The 15577-nt window shown below is 42.9% G+C and overlaps 3 protein-coding genes across 3 annotated transcripts; all 3 read left to right on the top strand.

The window, feature by feature from the left end:
• Window positions 1–315: 315 nt before the first annotated feature.
• LOC108683211 lies at window positions 316–2138 on the top strand. Its single transcript, XM_018172504.2, has 3 exons — window positions 316–340; window positions 1532–1664; window positions 1931–2138. Exons 2-3 carry the CDS (start codon window positions 1561–1563, stop codon window positions 2136–2138), a joined length of 312 nt encoding a protein of 103 aa, XP_018027993.1. The 5' UTR covers window positions 316–340; window positions 1532–1560.
• A 2503-nt stretch (window positions 2139–4641) lies between these two features.
• On the top strand, window positions 4642–10617 carry LOC108683210 (the record flags this gene model as incomplete). Its single annotated transcript, XM_018172503.1, is given in 6 exon segments — window positions 4642–4803; window positions 5855–6004; window positions 7831–7930; window positions 8935–9077; window positions 9684–9885; window positions 10517–10617. Coding segments are annotated over 6 exon segments (858 nt in total), but the record flags the coding sequence as incomplete, so codon positions are not given.
• Window positions 10617–15091, top strand: LOC108683208. Its single transcript, XM_018172502.2, has 3 exons — window positions 10617–10771; window positions 12295–12494; window positions 13012–15091. The coding sequence occupies exons 1-3, from the start codon at window positions 10617–10619 to the stop codon at window positions 13149–13151; spliced, it is 495 nt and encodes a 164-aa protein (XP_018027991.1). The 3' UTR covers window positions 13152–15091.
• Window positions 15092–15577: the final 486 nt, after the last annotated feature.

The raw sequence follows: 15577 nt of genomic DNA, 5'->3' as shown, positions 1-15577 counted from the left end.
GACGTGGCGGAGCTCGGCGTGCCCGACCTCCGCGCCAGCGTCGTGTTCGCCGTCAGGAAATACACCGAGCTGTGGTGAGGGGCGTGAGTGGTGAGTGGTGAGATGACTGGGGTGAGGGGTGAATGAAGAGTGTGAGGTGAGGGGATGAGTGGTGAATGAGGCGAGGGGGTGAGTGGGATGTTGAGGCGGAAGAGGTGGTGAGTGCGGGATGAGTGGAGAATGGAGGCTGGGGAGGTTTTGAGGGAAGTGTTGTACATGGGGATTGCGGGGCGAGAGTGGGAGTGGTGAGGGGGTGGGNCAGCAGGGTGAGTGCAGCACAGCGTGCAGCATGAGCAGCAGGGTGAGTGCAGCACAGCGTGCAGCATGAGCAGCAGGGTGAGTGCAGCACAGCGTGCAGCATGAGCAGCAGGGTGAGTGCAGCACAGCGTGCAGCATGAGCAGCAGGGTGAGTGCAGCACAGCGTGCAGCATGAGCAGCAGGGTGAGTGCAGCACAGCGTGCAGCATGAGCAGCAGGGTGAGTGCAGCACAGCGTGCAGCATGAGCAGCAGGGTGAGTGCAGCACAGCGTGCAGCATGAGCAGCAGGGTGAGTGCAGCACAGCGTGCAGCATGAGCAGCAGGGTGAGTGCAGCACAGCGTGCAGCATGAGCAGCAGGGTGAGTGCAGCACAGCGTGCAGCATGAGCAGCAGGGTGAGTGCAGCACAGCGTGCAGCATGAGCAGCAGGGTGAGTGCAGCACAGCGTGCAGCATGAGCAGCAGGGTGAGTGCAGCACAGCGTGCAGCATGAGCAGCAGGGTGAGTGCAGCACAGCGTGCAGCATGAGCAGCAGGGTGAGTGCAGCACAGCGTGCAGCATGAGCAGCAGGGTGAGTGCAGCACAGCGTGCAGCATGAGCAGCAGGGTGAGTGCAGCACAGCGTGCAGCATGAGCAGCAGGGTGAGTGCAGCACAGCGTGCAGCATGAGCAGCAGGGTGAGTGCAGCACAACGTGCAGCATGAGCAGCAGGGTGAGTGCAGCACAGCGTGCAGCATGAGCAGCAGGGTGAGTGCAGCATGGCGTGCAGCATGAGCAGCAGGGTGAGTGCAGCATGGAGTGCAGCATGAGCAGCAGGGTGAGTGCAGCATGGAGTGCAGCATGAGCAGCAGGGTGAGTGCTGCAGTCCCTTTACACAGCGCTATGCTAATCAAGTTTGCACTTAATTAGAAAAGTTAACAAACTTAATGTACGATAGCCGAGTTAGGTGTGGGATGGCGTGACAGAAGTGATTTTTCCACTCTTACTTGTTAGTGCTATTTATTCAGGGGCATTAAGTTATATTTCAAATATTTGAATATAATCTGTCATTCTTCTTCATTTTCTCTATTTTCGTTCTTCGATCAATGACCACATCAGCTACTAATCACTAATTGTTAGTGTTCAACCACTAAATAAATTACTTTTTCGTTTTTCAAGCATGCGATAAATTATGTTTGCTTGCTATTATTTATTTACTATTGCTATTTATTACTTATAGTTTATGTTTTATTGTGCAGTGGTAGCGCTACCACTGCAGGTACCAGCGATGGTGGAGGCCATGCCGGCGATGCTCACGAACTTCGTACGCAACGTACGTCAGTTCGAGAACAACAAACAAATTGCGTACCTCGCCGAGCTCGTGGAGAAACGGTGAGTGCAGGAGCATTCTGCACAGTCAGTGTACCGTGCAGACACCAGTATACCGTGCAGACACTCGTGTCTGCATCTCTCTTGTAAAGCGGTTAATAATGTTATTTATTAATTTCAGGCGCAGATTAACGCAATTATATAGTCGGTGCACGTCAACTTTAATTTATTCAACTATCAAATGCACATCAATGTTATATTTATATTTCTTCTCTCGATTCCTCATAAATTATATAATATATTTTTATCTATATATTCCATGATGACAGGCTGGGCACATACCGCCCCCTGCCGTTCGTGGGGGCGGAGGTGCCCACCCCGATGCTGACGTACCAGCGGGACGAGCAGGCGCCTCCTGACGAGGACGAGGTGGTCGAGATGTCGCTCAGACTGAAGGTCGTGGGCCTCCTCATGCCCGTCATCGTAGACTACCTGGACGTCGCCAAGCACTTCTACGACCCTATCTTTAGGACGTGAGATAACNCAGGTGACGTGTGTGACGTGTGGTCCCTGTGTGAGAGCTTCAGCAGCATCAACAGGTGACGTGTGTGACGTGTGGTCCCTGTGTGAGAGCTTCAGCAGCATCAACAGGTGACGTGTGTGACGTGTGGTCCCTGTGTGAGAGCTTCAGCAGCATCAACAGGTGACGTGTGTGACGTGTGGTCCCTGTGTGAGAGCTTCAGCAGCATCAACAGGTGACGTGTGTGACGTGTGGTCCCTGTGTGAGAGCTTCAGCAGCATCAACAGGTGACGTGTGTGACGTGTGGTCCCTGTGTGAGAGCTTCAGCAGCATCAACAGGTGACGTGTGTGACGTGTGGTCCCTGTGTGAGAGCTTCAGCAGCATCAACAGGTGACGTGTGTGACGTGTGGTCCCTGTGTGAGAGCTTCAGCAGCATCAACAGGTGACGTGTGTGACGTGTGGTCCCTGTGTGAGAGCTTCAGCAGCATCAACAGGTGACGTGTGTGACGTGTGGTCCCTGTGTGAGAGCTTCAGCAGCATCAACAGGTGACGTGTGTGACGTGTGGTCCCTGTGTGAGAGCTTCAGCAGCATCAACAGGTGACGTGTGTGACGTGTGGTCCCTGTGTGAGAGCTTCAGCAGCATCAACAGGTGACGTGTGTGACGTGTGGTCCCTGTGTGAGAGCTTCAGCAGCATCAACAGGTGACGTGTGTGACGTGTGGTCCCTGTGTGAGAGCTTCAGCAGCATCAACAGGTGACGTGTGTGACGTGTGGTCCCTGTGTGAGAGCTTCAGCAGCATCAACAGGTGACGTGTGTGACGTGTGGTCCCTGTGTGAGAGCTTCAGCAGCATCAACAGGTGACGTGTGTGACGTGTGGTCCCTGTGTGAGAGCTTCAGCAGCATCAACAGGTGACGTGTGTGACGTGTGGTCCCTGTGTGAGAGCTTCAGCAGCATCAACAGGTGACGTGTGTGACGTGTGGTCCCTGTGTGAGAGCTTCAGCAGCATCAACAGGTGACGTGTGTGACGTGTGGTCCCTGTGTGAGAGCTTCAGCAGCATCAACAGGTGACGTGTGTGACGTGTGGTCCCTGTGTGAGAGCTTCAGCAGCATCAACAGGTGACGTGTGTGACGTGTGGTCCCTGTGTGAGAGCTTCAGCAGCATCAACAGGTGACGTGTGTGACGTGTGGTCCCTGTGTGAGAGCTTCAGCAGCATCAACAGGTGACGTGTGTGACGTGTGGTCCCTGTGTGAGAGCTTCAGCAGCATCAACAGGTGACGTGTGTGACGTGTGGTCCCTGTGTGAGAGCTTCAGCAGCGTCAACAGGTGACGTGTTATACATGACGTGTTATACATGACGTGTTATAAGAGGTGTGCCGTGTTATACTTGACGTGTTACGTGAAGCGTAGATGTTTAGAATTATGTATTTATCCTTTAAATCTATTCATTAATAGTAAATATAATTTAATATTTTTCATTGTAATATTTGTTGATATGTATTACATTTATACTTAATTTTTCACAATGAACTAATTATTATTGCGGGCAGTCTGAGTGAAGGCGTACAGGCACTCATGTCTATTCATTAATAATAAATATAGTTTAATATTTTTCACTGTAATCTGTATTGATATATATTACATTTATAGTTAATTTTTTACAATGAAATAATTATTTTCTCGGGCAGTTTGAGTGAAGGCGTACAGGCACTTTTCTCCATACATTAACAGTAAATATAGTTTAATATTTTTCACTGTGCGCTGTCTTGATATGCATTACATTCATACTTAATTTTTTACAATAAAATAATCTTCGGGGAAATTATTGGGTCAAATTGTCTAAATTGTGACACACTTTCTCCGATATGGTAGACTTCGTAAAGCCGGTGAGACCCCAACCTCGGGGAAATTATTAGGTCAAATTGTTTAAATTGTGACACTTTCTCACATACAGCACAAGTAGAAAGCGAACATAGCACTGATACGCCTTCTTTCTGGCATGACTGGGTCAGTTACTAACTCACAAGATGGAAAAGAGCATCGATTTTTGAACAAAGTCACGATAATTTCACTGAGTGAAATGGTAGGGCACGCTTGATTAAGTTATTCTTTGTATTTGCAGTTAATATTTAAGTTTAATTCGTATAAATATCATCGTGATACTTTTTTGTTTTCCTAATGTGGACAGTAAAGATGCATTTATACTTCTAAAAATAATGGGTTCATTTTTCCACTTACGGAGAAATGGAGATGTTAGTTGAAAATTTGATCGTTTTCTTCCTGAGAAAATATTTTTAGAAATAATATCTATTCTTGCTGCAGGTGCATAAAACAGACATAACAATATTTAGTTTACTGCAAGTGTTTGGAACAGAATTGATATTATTTATTGTCACCTCTGATGATGGAAAGAGAAATAATATCTATTGTTATGGCAGTAGCTTGAAGCTGAAATAAATATCTCTTGTTGGTGCAAGTAATACAAATAGAAATATTTACATGTATTGTTTGTTGAGGTGGTGGAGAAGACCGAGCGCCTGGTGTGGTCGGGGGGCGCGTGTCCCCCTGAGATGCTGAGGTTCCTGGGGTCGCAGCTCACCTATCACCTCAACTCCTTCTGGCAGAGCCTCTACAGCGACTACTGCAGGGGGCCTGCGCCCCCCAACACCATCTCCAGATGGGTGGGTACCTGCAGCGAGCTCTTGTTTATTAATATGATTATTATATTGTATTAGTTTTATCATAGTTATACTCAATAGCGACTGTTACCCGGGACTAGCGCCCCCCAACAACATTTCCAGATGGGTGGGTACCTTCAGCGAACTCTTGTTTAGAGTTATTATTATTATATTACATTAGTTTTATCATATTTATGCTCGTTATTGACTGTTAGCGGACTAGCGCCCCCCAATATCATCTCCAGATGGGGGAGTACCTAGCGGACTGTTATAAATACACGACATATTGGCTTTCATCATTGAAGAAATTGCCTTTTGTTTAGGTAGCGAAACCTTCCTAGCATTTTTTGTAACCAAAATAAAAAATAAATTTTAGTGAAATCAAGGCTGAAATTCGCATGTGACATAATTTAGTGCGTTTTATAGCAGAATAATATGAAATTTTGATGCATAAGCAATTTTTTTCAACTTCACGTTTTTTGTAAGACTTCTGAAATTGTGTGGCAATGTTGTTTACTGAATCTAGGGATGATTTGTACGCTAACCAACGGCTGTGTAACCCAAGTTAAAGTTGTTTATTAAAGATAGCTATGAATATTAAATTCGAATTCGAATATTAAATTAGAATCAATAGATGATTTGTACGCTAACCAACTTCTGTGTAACCTAAGTAACCTAAGGCTAAATTGTTTATTATAATTATATCTTACTCGTCACGTAACACGCGCAAATGTTGTGTTAACCTTTTTTAATAAATATAGTTATACCTCCGTCGTCAAGTAACACACGCGAATGTTGTGTTAAAGTTTTTTATTAATATAGTTACGTCTTCCTCGTCAAGTAACATAACACACGCGAATGTTGTGTTGAAGTTTTTTATTAAATATAATTATGTCTTACTCGTCAAGTAACACGCAAATGTTGTGTTAAATTTTTTTATTAAAGATAGTTATGTCTTCCTCGTGAAGTAACACAGACAAATGTTGTGTTAAAAGTTATTTATCAAATATAGTTATGTCTTCCTCGTAAAATAACACACACAAATATTACGCAGGCATGTCTGGTGATGAGCGCGCTGTGTGACCTCAAGGAGGAGCTCTCGAGCGCCCTCCTTCGTCTGGACCCCAGCAGGACAGCCATGCAGGAGGCCCACCATGTCCTCAGCCTCATGCCCTACAAGGCCGCCCGCAAAATGTGCTATGAGGTGCGCATGTTGTCATGAGACATGTTGCCATGTGGTGCGCATGTTTCCATGAGGTGCACATGTTGCCATGAGGTGCGCATGTTACCATGAGGTGTGCATGTTACCATGAGGTGCGCATGTTTCCATGAGGTGCGCATGTTGCCATGAGGTGCACATGTTGCCATGAGGTGCGCATGTTGCCATGAGGTGCGCATGTTGCTATGACGCATGTTGTCGTGACGCATGTTGTCGTGACGCATGTTGTCTTGTGCTGCACATGTTGCCATGACGCATGTTGTCATGAGGTGCGCATGTTGCCATGACGCATGTCGCCATGAGGTGCGCATGTTGCCATGAAGGGCACATGTTGCCATGAGGTGCGCATGTTGCTCATGAGACATGTTGTCATGAGGTGTGCATGTTGCCATGACGCATGTTGCCATGTGGTGCGCATGTTGACATGACGCATGTTGCCATGAGGTGCGCATGTTGACATGACGCATGTTGCCGTGAGGGACGCATGTTGCCATGAGGTGCGCATGTTGACATGACGCATGTTGCCATGAGGTGCGCATGTTGCCATGACGCATGTTGCCATGAGGTGCGCATGTTGCCATGAGGTGCGCATGTTGCTATGAGGTATGCATGTTGCCATGAGGTGCGCATGTTGCCATGAGGTGCGCATGTTGCCATGAGGTGCGCATGTTTCCATGAGGACGGTCGAATACGAATTTTTTTATGTTTTTATCTTTTTTTAATGAAATTTTTTATGTTTTAGTAAATAAGACCGAGAAATATCCACGTGTAAATATTGCTGAACGTGACTCTTTAGTGAGGAAATTAAGCGATAGAAGAATTGAATTTTGGATGCTAGTGAGTATGAATAACTTCAAGAAATATTTTGCTTTAAAATTTCCAAATTTGACTTTCGAGTGAGAAAATGAGAGTGCAAACACGGACTAGTATTAGTTTAGACATGAATTAAATATTAATGAGATTATAAACATATACTGGTAGAAGTTTACACATGAATTAAATATGAATGAGAGTGTAACTTTAGACATGAATTAGACAAATTTAGACATGAATTAAATATTAATTAACGATGAATGAGAGTATAAACATAGATTGGTATAACTTTAAACATGAATTAAATATGAATGAGAGTGCAAACATAGACNTATTATTGATGGTCTTATTTACTGATTTATAGACATACTGGCCAACATGCTATCTTGTATTGATACAAGTTTTTTGATACTCGAAATCCTCGTGTCAAATCTTCATCTGTTTTCGTGAATATAATCAAAAATTAATATCTTTCTCCCAGAGTTGTCCTCAATTACGACGCACAATTTTTTTCATTATATTCTTATGTTATTTTCTTGGTTGATTTACGATTTCTTTTCAGTATAATAGTTTGTTTGCGTTACGTTTTGTTTTCGGAAATATCCTCCGATATTCGAGTTCAATATTTATTGACCAAGAAGAGTTCGATGAAGAGTTGAAGCGTTTGAGCTAAAAAAAAACCAACTCTTCGCGCAATGAGAAGTTGAAGGGGCTTTTAAATAAATTAGATATAAGGAAATTGTACGGCCTGATCGGCGTATTAGGAAGTTGTTAGTGAAAGAGTCAAGTAAGAATAAATTGATGATGTGGTTAAACAATTTTTCGTCTTCTAAGGAGTAGGCGAAGGAGTTGATCAAGAGTAAGTAAAGAACAAATGATGAAAATGATAAAACTAATACAATATAATATTGTTATTATTAATAATAATAATCTTGAAGTAATTGTTATGTTTAATTGAAGGTTGCTGAAGGATTATTAATTAAGATTTACTGGTGCAGGAGGAAGAGTTCCTGCAGCTGGCAGCGGTGCTGGAGGCGCTGCAGCAGTTCTTCACGAGCAGCATCCTGCTGGAGGAGTCCCTCCTACAGGCTGAGGAACGTCAGTACTTACCGCTCATTAAACATAATTATTCTATATTCATTCCTTTATTTGACTTGCCTCTCTGTCAACCTGACTATTTTAAATTCCTTTCATTATTTCACTTCCTCCTAACTTTTTATAATTTTCTATTCCTTTTAATATTTCACTTACTCCTAACTTCAATAATTTTCTATTCCTTTCATTATTTCACTTACTCCTAACTTTAATAATTTTCTATTCCTTTCATTATTTCACTTATTCCTAACTTTTTATAATTTTTGATTCCATTCATTATATCATTTAGTAGTAACTTTTTATAATTCTCTATTCCTTTCATTATTTATTGTTTGCTTATCTCCTTCAGTTATATTTCATCGCTAGATTCGTGCTCACAATACATTTTGTCTGGCTTAGTCTCCACTATAGCGAAAATTCTGTTGCAAAAATTTAATGATTTTGAAATCTGAAATGATTTAGAATAACTATTATGCCTATTAGTAATGATGGCTGGAGGCATCACTTAACTCACGTGTGTGTGCGTAATTATACGCTAAACTCTTCATTGAGTAATAATGTTTGTGCAATATGAGCTGTAACCCTAACTTATTGTTGCTAATTACCTTATTGCCAATGGATGTGTTATTACGTTCGTGTTGTTATTATTATTATTAATGACGTGGCTTGTTGTTACTAATCACGTTATTGTCATTACTATTGTTATTATTAATCACGTGATTTATTGTTTCTAATCTCGGTATTGTCATCATTATAATTATTAATGACGTAGTTTCTTGTTTCTAATCGCCTTATTGTCATTATTATTATTAATAATCACGTAGTTTGTTGTTACTAATCACGGTATTGTCATTATTATTGTTATTATTAATCACGTAGTTTCCTGTTTCTCATCGTGTTGTTGTCATTATTATTATTATTGATAACGTGGTTTATTGTTACTATTCACGTTATAGTCATTATTATTGTTATTATTAATGAGGTGTGTTGTATGTCCGTGTTGACAGGCTGGAAGGAGCAGCTGAGTCTTGCCAGGGAGCGCGGGCTGCCGCTGGCAGAGCTACAGCACCGCTACTACAGTCAGCGCTACCAGGAACAGCAGCTACAACTGCTGGAAGACCAGACCTCTGCTACCATGCTACTTGTCAACGTCTGTACCTCTACCTGTACTCCTACTCTTACCATGTTGTCAACGTCTGTACCTCTACATGTACTCCTACTCTTACTATGTCAACCTTGTTCTTTAGGCAAAACGTCCAACCGAACTGTTTTTTCTTTCTTTTACGACATACTGATTTTTTTATATGCAAAATTGATTTTTTTTTCTTTTACGACACACAGATTTTTTTATATGCAATACAGATTTTATTTTTATTTTTACGACGTACTGAATTTTGAATATGCATTCTCAATACTTTTTAGACAGGTTCTTACTACTACTTGTGTTAGTTAAGCAGGTCGTTATGACCAATTATGATAATTAAACAGGTCTTTATGACCAATTAGGGTAATTAAACTGGTTGTTATGACAATTATTGGAGGAATTAGTTAGATTGTTATAATCAATTAAGGTAATTAAACAGGTCGTTATGACCAATTAAGGTAGGTAGTTAGATTGTTATGACCAATTATCGTAATTAAACTGGTTTTTATGACCAATTAGGGTATCTAATTAGATTGTTATGACAATTATCGTAATTAATTAGGTTGTTATTACCAAATAAGGTAATTAACTAATTGTCATGCCCGCCTGCAGATCGTGTTCGTGGAAGGCTCGGGCCTGTTCGTGTCCATCGTGCAGTCCCCGTCGGCCGCGTGTCTGGCCAAGGCCGCCCTCAAGTCCATCTCGTCCACCGCCAATAACAACAACATCGGCGACACCTCCGAGGACACCGGCCGCTCTCTGCGACCTCCGCCAGCACAGAAAGCCTCCAACATCTTGTCCAGCATGTTCAAAGGTCGAGTCATGTCCATGTTCAAAGGTTGAGTTATGTCCAGCATGTTCAAAGGTCATGTCATGTCCAGCATGTTCAAAGGTCATGTCATGTCCAGCATGTTCAAAGGTCATGTCATATCCAACATGTTCAAAGGTTTTCTTTTGTTATTCTGTTAAACTAATATCGTGCCTACATGTTTTATGGACAATCATGTCGTTTAGAACATGTTTTATTCATTATAAATGGTTCATTCATGTCATATTCTCCTGTTAGACTCATATACCACCAAGAGGCGCGAGTGACGAATATTACAAATGCTATGCATATTCAACACTTAAATATTCGAGTTGACTTTTGATCTAACTTCTTTTGCCACGCTCTTAAATTAGTTGACTGATATTGATTGAATATGAGTAATTAATATTATTTTTTGTGACTAATAATATTAGTATGACTTGATTAATGTCGCACAATTCTTGGTCAGTGACTAATGTCACACAATTGTGGGTCAGTGACTAATGTCACACAATTTTGGGTCAGTGACTAATGTCACACAATTGTGAGTCAGTGACTAATATCACACAATTGTGGGTCAGTGACTAATGTCACACAATTATTGGTCAGTGACTAATGTAGCACAATTGTGGGTCAGGCGTGACGTCGGCTGGCGGTGTGTACGTAAAGGCTCAGCTGGTGCCTGCCGAGTGGTTCCCTGACGCGCCCCTGGACCTACAATTGTGGGTCAGTGACTAATGTCGCACAATTGTGGGTCAGGCGTGACGTCGGCTGGCGGTGTGTACGTAAAGGCTCAGCTGGTGCCTGCCGAATGGTTCCCTGACGCGCCCCTGGACCGCAAGACTTCAGTGTGCAAGGAGGATCCTGCCGTCTACGACGAGGAAATAACTTAGTGAGTTATTCCTAGTGATTCTTAGTGTCTGCTGGTGTGTCTTGGTGCCTGATGGTGTGTCTTGGTGCCTGCTGGTGTGTCTTGGTGCCTGCTGGTGTGACTTGGTGCTTAGTTTTCTTATGTGTTTATGTCAAGTTTAGGAAGTCCTTGTCCATGGTTACGCTTATGCGCCTTCGTCGTCCTCCGTCACAAAGCCGTCGCTAGGCAGGTCGCACCGCCCTTGCGTCCCGGAGGCAACGTTGAACATGTCCCGTTCATCTTCCCTCATCTGAGCCAAGTCCAAGTTATGCAAAATGCTTAGGCTGCGGGTAGTGGGCATAGACGGACGACGATCAGAGATCTTGCTAAAAACGCATCAGGTCTCTTGAACGTGGCAAGGGTGATCTCATCCCTCTCAGGTCCATCGTCAAGGCGTCGAACAGCCTCGGTCCTGCCACGGAAAGAGATCTCTACCGACGAGTATGAACTTTGGCCGTAGTTCGGTTGCTAAAAGAGGTATCCTGCAAAGTATCCTCCTCCTTTCGTTGTGATTTATCACTATTCTGGATGTCTCACTTTCAAAATTAGGAGCCAGTCCGGTTATCATCTCCCAAGTGTACAATAAGATATACCTCCCTCTTCTCGTCTCCAGTGGGTACAGTCCCAGATCCACCAACCTGTCCCAGTAGCGTAGGTTCCTCGTACCGCTGTTCCTGGCCGTGAAGGTCCGTAGAACAGCCTTCAATAGCCGCACCGCCCCTGCTTGGAGTGGCGCCCATAGCTGGAAACAGTACTGCAGATCGGGGAGCACGAGGGTCCTAGAAAGTTTAATCATTGGCTCCGCTTCTGTTGTTCAAAATATCCGCTAGATCCACTCCATCCGTTGTCTGCTTCGTGCAACTAATCTCTCAACGTGGTCATCGAACATGGCTTCGGTATTCATCAACACTCCGAGAGAACTAGTTGCTTCTCCTCAATTGCTGTGCCGTCTGATGCCAAGTATCGATTTGGCATCCCGGTCTCTGTGCCAACTTTGCATCTTATTACTTCGAACTTGGTGCCGTTGAATTACATATTATTCACTAGGGAACAATCGTAGATTGTCAAGTTATCCTGCAACCTTTCGCAGGTCATGTCATCTGTGATCCTCATCAGCACTCTTGTATCGTCCGCAAATGACGATTAGATGCGTGAGTAGCTTCCATGTCGATGTCGGCGATGTGAACAGGATCGGTCCAAGAGCCGAGTCCACTTTTCACTCGTTTTCGAGTTTCCAATTGCAACAGTTCGAACCCTGTCAGTTAAAAATTTGTGAATGCACGCGAACAAGCATGTTATTCAAATTTGACTCTACATTCAACCGTCAAAACTCCGGTTTTTAAAATGAAGATCTATGTTAAAAAAAAAACGAATATTTTGCAGTGGCATCGTGCCGCCCGACCGCCCGGACGTGGAGGTTATTTTCATTTGGCTCTACGATCTTTTTTTTTACAAATTATACTTAATAATAAAGATCTATATTATACAAAATGGTAATTTTGCAGCGGCAGCGTGCGGCCTGACAGCCCGGGCGTAGAGCGCGGAGGCTTCCTGCTGCTGAGGCTGAAGCTCACCCGACGCCTGCGCTCGCAGGTGATGAGTGAGGCGCTGGTGAGCCTCAGTGACGTGCCTGTCCTCTCGCCTGAGAACAGACGCTCCAAGCCTCACACGCACCTTGTCCTCACACGCGCTGCGCCCCTTCATTGTGAGTGTATACCCTCTATTGTGAGTGTACAGCCTTTATTGTGAGTATACAGCCTCTAGTGTGAGTGTATATGTGCTAGAATATATAAAGCCTCACACGAACCTCGTCTTCACACGTGCTGCGCGCCTCTATTGTTAGTGTACATGTGCTAGAATATATTTTCTAGCTTCACGGACTATTAAAACCATCCAGCGTTATATAGATAAGTGGTATTATTTCTCTCTGCTGATTAGAAACTGTATTTAATTCAATGCTATAGTGTCTTTATTCTCTATGGTTTATGCTATCGATTTAATTTGTGCACTTTTTACAGTTTTTCACCTATTGTTGATTTTGTTGTCTATTATCAATCTAGTGTCCTTTGTTTTCCCAAGGTTTCCCCTTTGTTGTATTTTATTAGTCTATTTGCCTCTATTATCCCCAGCATTCAATTTTAGTGCATTTTCTCATTTATGGAAAAAAGGCGCTATTGTTTTTTATTTTGTAGCCTATTGTTAATCTAGTTTACTTCCGTCAGCTTACGAGTCTCTGAACATCCTGAGACGTCGCAACGATGAGGTGACGCGGCAGTTTCTACAGCAGCTCGAGCACGACAACAAGGGGCAAGCCAAAGCCTTCATGAGCGCCTCTAACGCCAGCATCTCCAGCTTGTGGTGACCTGCATCTCCAGCTTGTGGTGACATGCATCTCCAGCTTGTGGTGACCTGCATCTCCAGCTTGTGGTGACCCACATGACCTGCCCATAATCTGTGGGTGACCAGGTCATCTTCTCTTTGGGAACTTGCAGTGGTTTCTTGCAAAAGAACAACGAAAAGTTTCCACGTCATATTTTCCGTCTTCTATTGGCCTCAGCTTGGCCTCAGCTTGGCACTATTACATGCGATGTCGTTTTTCAAACAGGCATGCTTTTAGATGCGCATGCCTTCACATGGTGCTGAAATATGCGATGCTGCTATTATAACAAGCGTTTTTTTACACGCGCATGCCTTCACATGGCGCTAGAATATGCGATGCTGTTTTTGAAGCAGCTATTTTTTTTACCAGTCGAAGCCCCGAGTTTCTCAGTCTATGGCATTATGATAGCAGAGCGTCGCAAACTTTGATAAGTTGAAAACTTTTCCATGTTAATCATGTGGTCATACGCACAACGAATGTGGGGTTTAGTTTTAGTATAATGAGGCTTTGAAACTGAATGCTTTCTTGATTGCTTGTGTTGGGATATTTTGTAAAACTTTGCAATCAAAATTAGTGACATAATTCTAGACAAACTTGCAAGAAACATCGTTGAGATGACGCTTGTATCTTCGCTTCGTGGATTCGGCCCGCGCTTTGGGACACACGACTTAGCGGACAGACTGTTATTGATCTCTTGTATAGTCTAAAATTAACGATCCTTAAGATGAATTCTTTGATAAATATTACGCTGATGGTTTCTGAAACGTTCAAGGCTGTGGTTAAGAGGTGTTATTTGGAAGTTTCTTTTGTTGATAGTGAACTAGCGAGGTGGTATAAACTTTTTTGTGTGAGTGGCACTAACTGTGTTTGAGATAAGCTATGACATGCATTTCCATGCAGACTTGGATGCGATGTTCCTCTATGGGTAATCGACGTTAGTGAAACCAATGAAAGCATAATGTTATTTTCTGACACATCAAAATATCTTATTATGTAAGTTGGTCGTAGAAGGATATTTTTTTAATAAATTCAAGGCGACTGTATAAACTGACAACTACTATGTTTTTAGATGGTGCAATAGTCTTCGTATTCTAATAGTCTAGCCTAAGAAGTTCTAACCCTCACCAAAATATTGAGTAGTTTTTACCCGATGGGGTTAAAATTTAAACGATATTGTATCACTCCATAAGTTGGTAATGCATTTGCCTGATGTGTAAAGGGAAGTTTTTTTTTTTGCGACACCTTCAGTACGTTACGAAGAATGACTCACATTTGAGTAAATTCGATGAAGAATGACTCGCCTCTAAGTCCCTGCTTCAAGTAGGAAGGACTCATGAGAGCCGAGTAGTATTTGCTTATGTTTCCTGTGACAATTTCTTAGTTCACAATGACTGCACATGATTAATGTTCCTGCGATGTGCAGCTTTAGTGCTCACTTTGTCGCAGATTTCTAGCGTTCTATTGTACAGATTGTTTATCTTTCAACGAAAACAATGATTTATTTCGCGATCAGTATCTTATTTCAGCTCGGGGTGGCCGAGTGGTTAAGATTACTAAGATTGGAGCAGCGAGCTAGTGGGGTTCGACACCCGTATTTTGCTGTGAAAATTCTGGTCGAAATCGTCAAGGTTTCGGCTATTGGTCGAAATGTCCTATTCAAATCTTAACCACTATATATATTATTACACTACAAGTGCCTTGTGTTCGCGCGAACGACGAAATTTATTATATTTTAATTGTGGTAAATGCCTACGCAATGTTGTGCCTTGTCAGTTGTGTATATCGTGGCCGCCCCTACCTCTTCTGTGCCGACCTCAGTGAGGGAGCTGACCACGCCAGTGCGGCCATGGTGACAAACAAGAGACTTTAGTTGCTTTTCATTTTTAAAGTCTTATTAGTAGACCAGTTGAGCATCATCAATACTCGCGAACGACGAAATTTATTATATTTTAATTGTGGTAAATGCCTACGCAATGTTGTGCCTTGTCAGTTGTGTATATCGTGGCCGCCCCTACCTCTTCTGTGCCGACCTCAGTGAGGGAGCTGACCGCGCCAGTGCGGCCATGACGGCAAACAAGAGCTTTAGTTGCTTTTCATTTTTAAAGTCTTATTAGTAGACCAGTTGAGCATCATCAATACTAGCATTGTCATACGAAAGATATTGAATGAAATCTTTAAGTAGATCATGTGATTAAAAACGAGTGGCAACTGTATAGTCTCGTTAGCCACGCATAGTGTGACATATATGATTCTCAAAGTCTTTACTATTTATCTACGGATATATTTATCGCCGTCTATGTCATTAATAGGTGATGATTGGTGGCTGAAGTTACAGTCGGTAGACAAACAGTTGAGATAGCTGTACTGAATTACGCCAGGAAGAATTAACTACAAGCAGGATTTTATGG

Source organism: Hyalella azteca, unplaced genomic scaffold (assembly GCF_000764305.2).
Source record: "Hyalella azteca isolate HAZT.00-mixed unplaced genomic scaffold, Hazt_2.0.2 contig10500, whole genome shotgun sequence".
NCBI lineage: Eukaryota > Metazoa > Arthropoda > Malacostraca > Amphipoda > Hyalellidae > Hyalella > Hyalella azteca.
Note: the sequence above shows the minus strand (reverse complement) of the source record. Positions and strands in the feature narration are given on the sequence as shown.

Bases quoted from the DNA above. Each gene is read 5' to 3' on its own strand.
- LOC108683208 (XM_018172502.2), top strand. From the start codon at position 10,617: ATGTCGCACAATTGTGGGTCAGGCGTGACGTCGGCTGGCGGTGTGTAC. The intron at 10,772-12,294 runs GTGAGTTATTCC...GTAATTTTGCAG, and splicing joins TACGACGAGGAAATAACTTA to CGGCAGCGTGCGGCCTGACA. The intron at 12,495-13,011 runs GTGAGTGTATAC...TACTTCCGTCAG, and splicing joins ACGCGCTGCGCCCCTTCATT to CTTACGAGTCTCTGAACATC.
- LOC108683211 (XM_018172504.2), top strand. From the start codon at position 1,561: ATGGTGGAGGCCATGCCGGCGATGCTCACGAACTTCGTACGCAACGTA. The intron at 1,665-1,930 runs GTGAGTGCAGGA...CCATGATGACAG, and splicing joins GCCGAGCTCGTGGAGAAACG to GCTGGGCACATACCGCCCCC.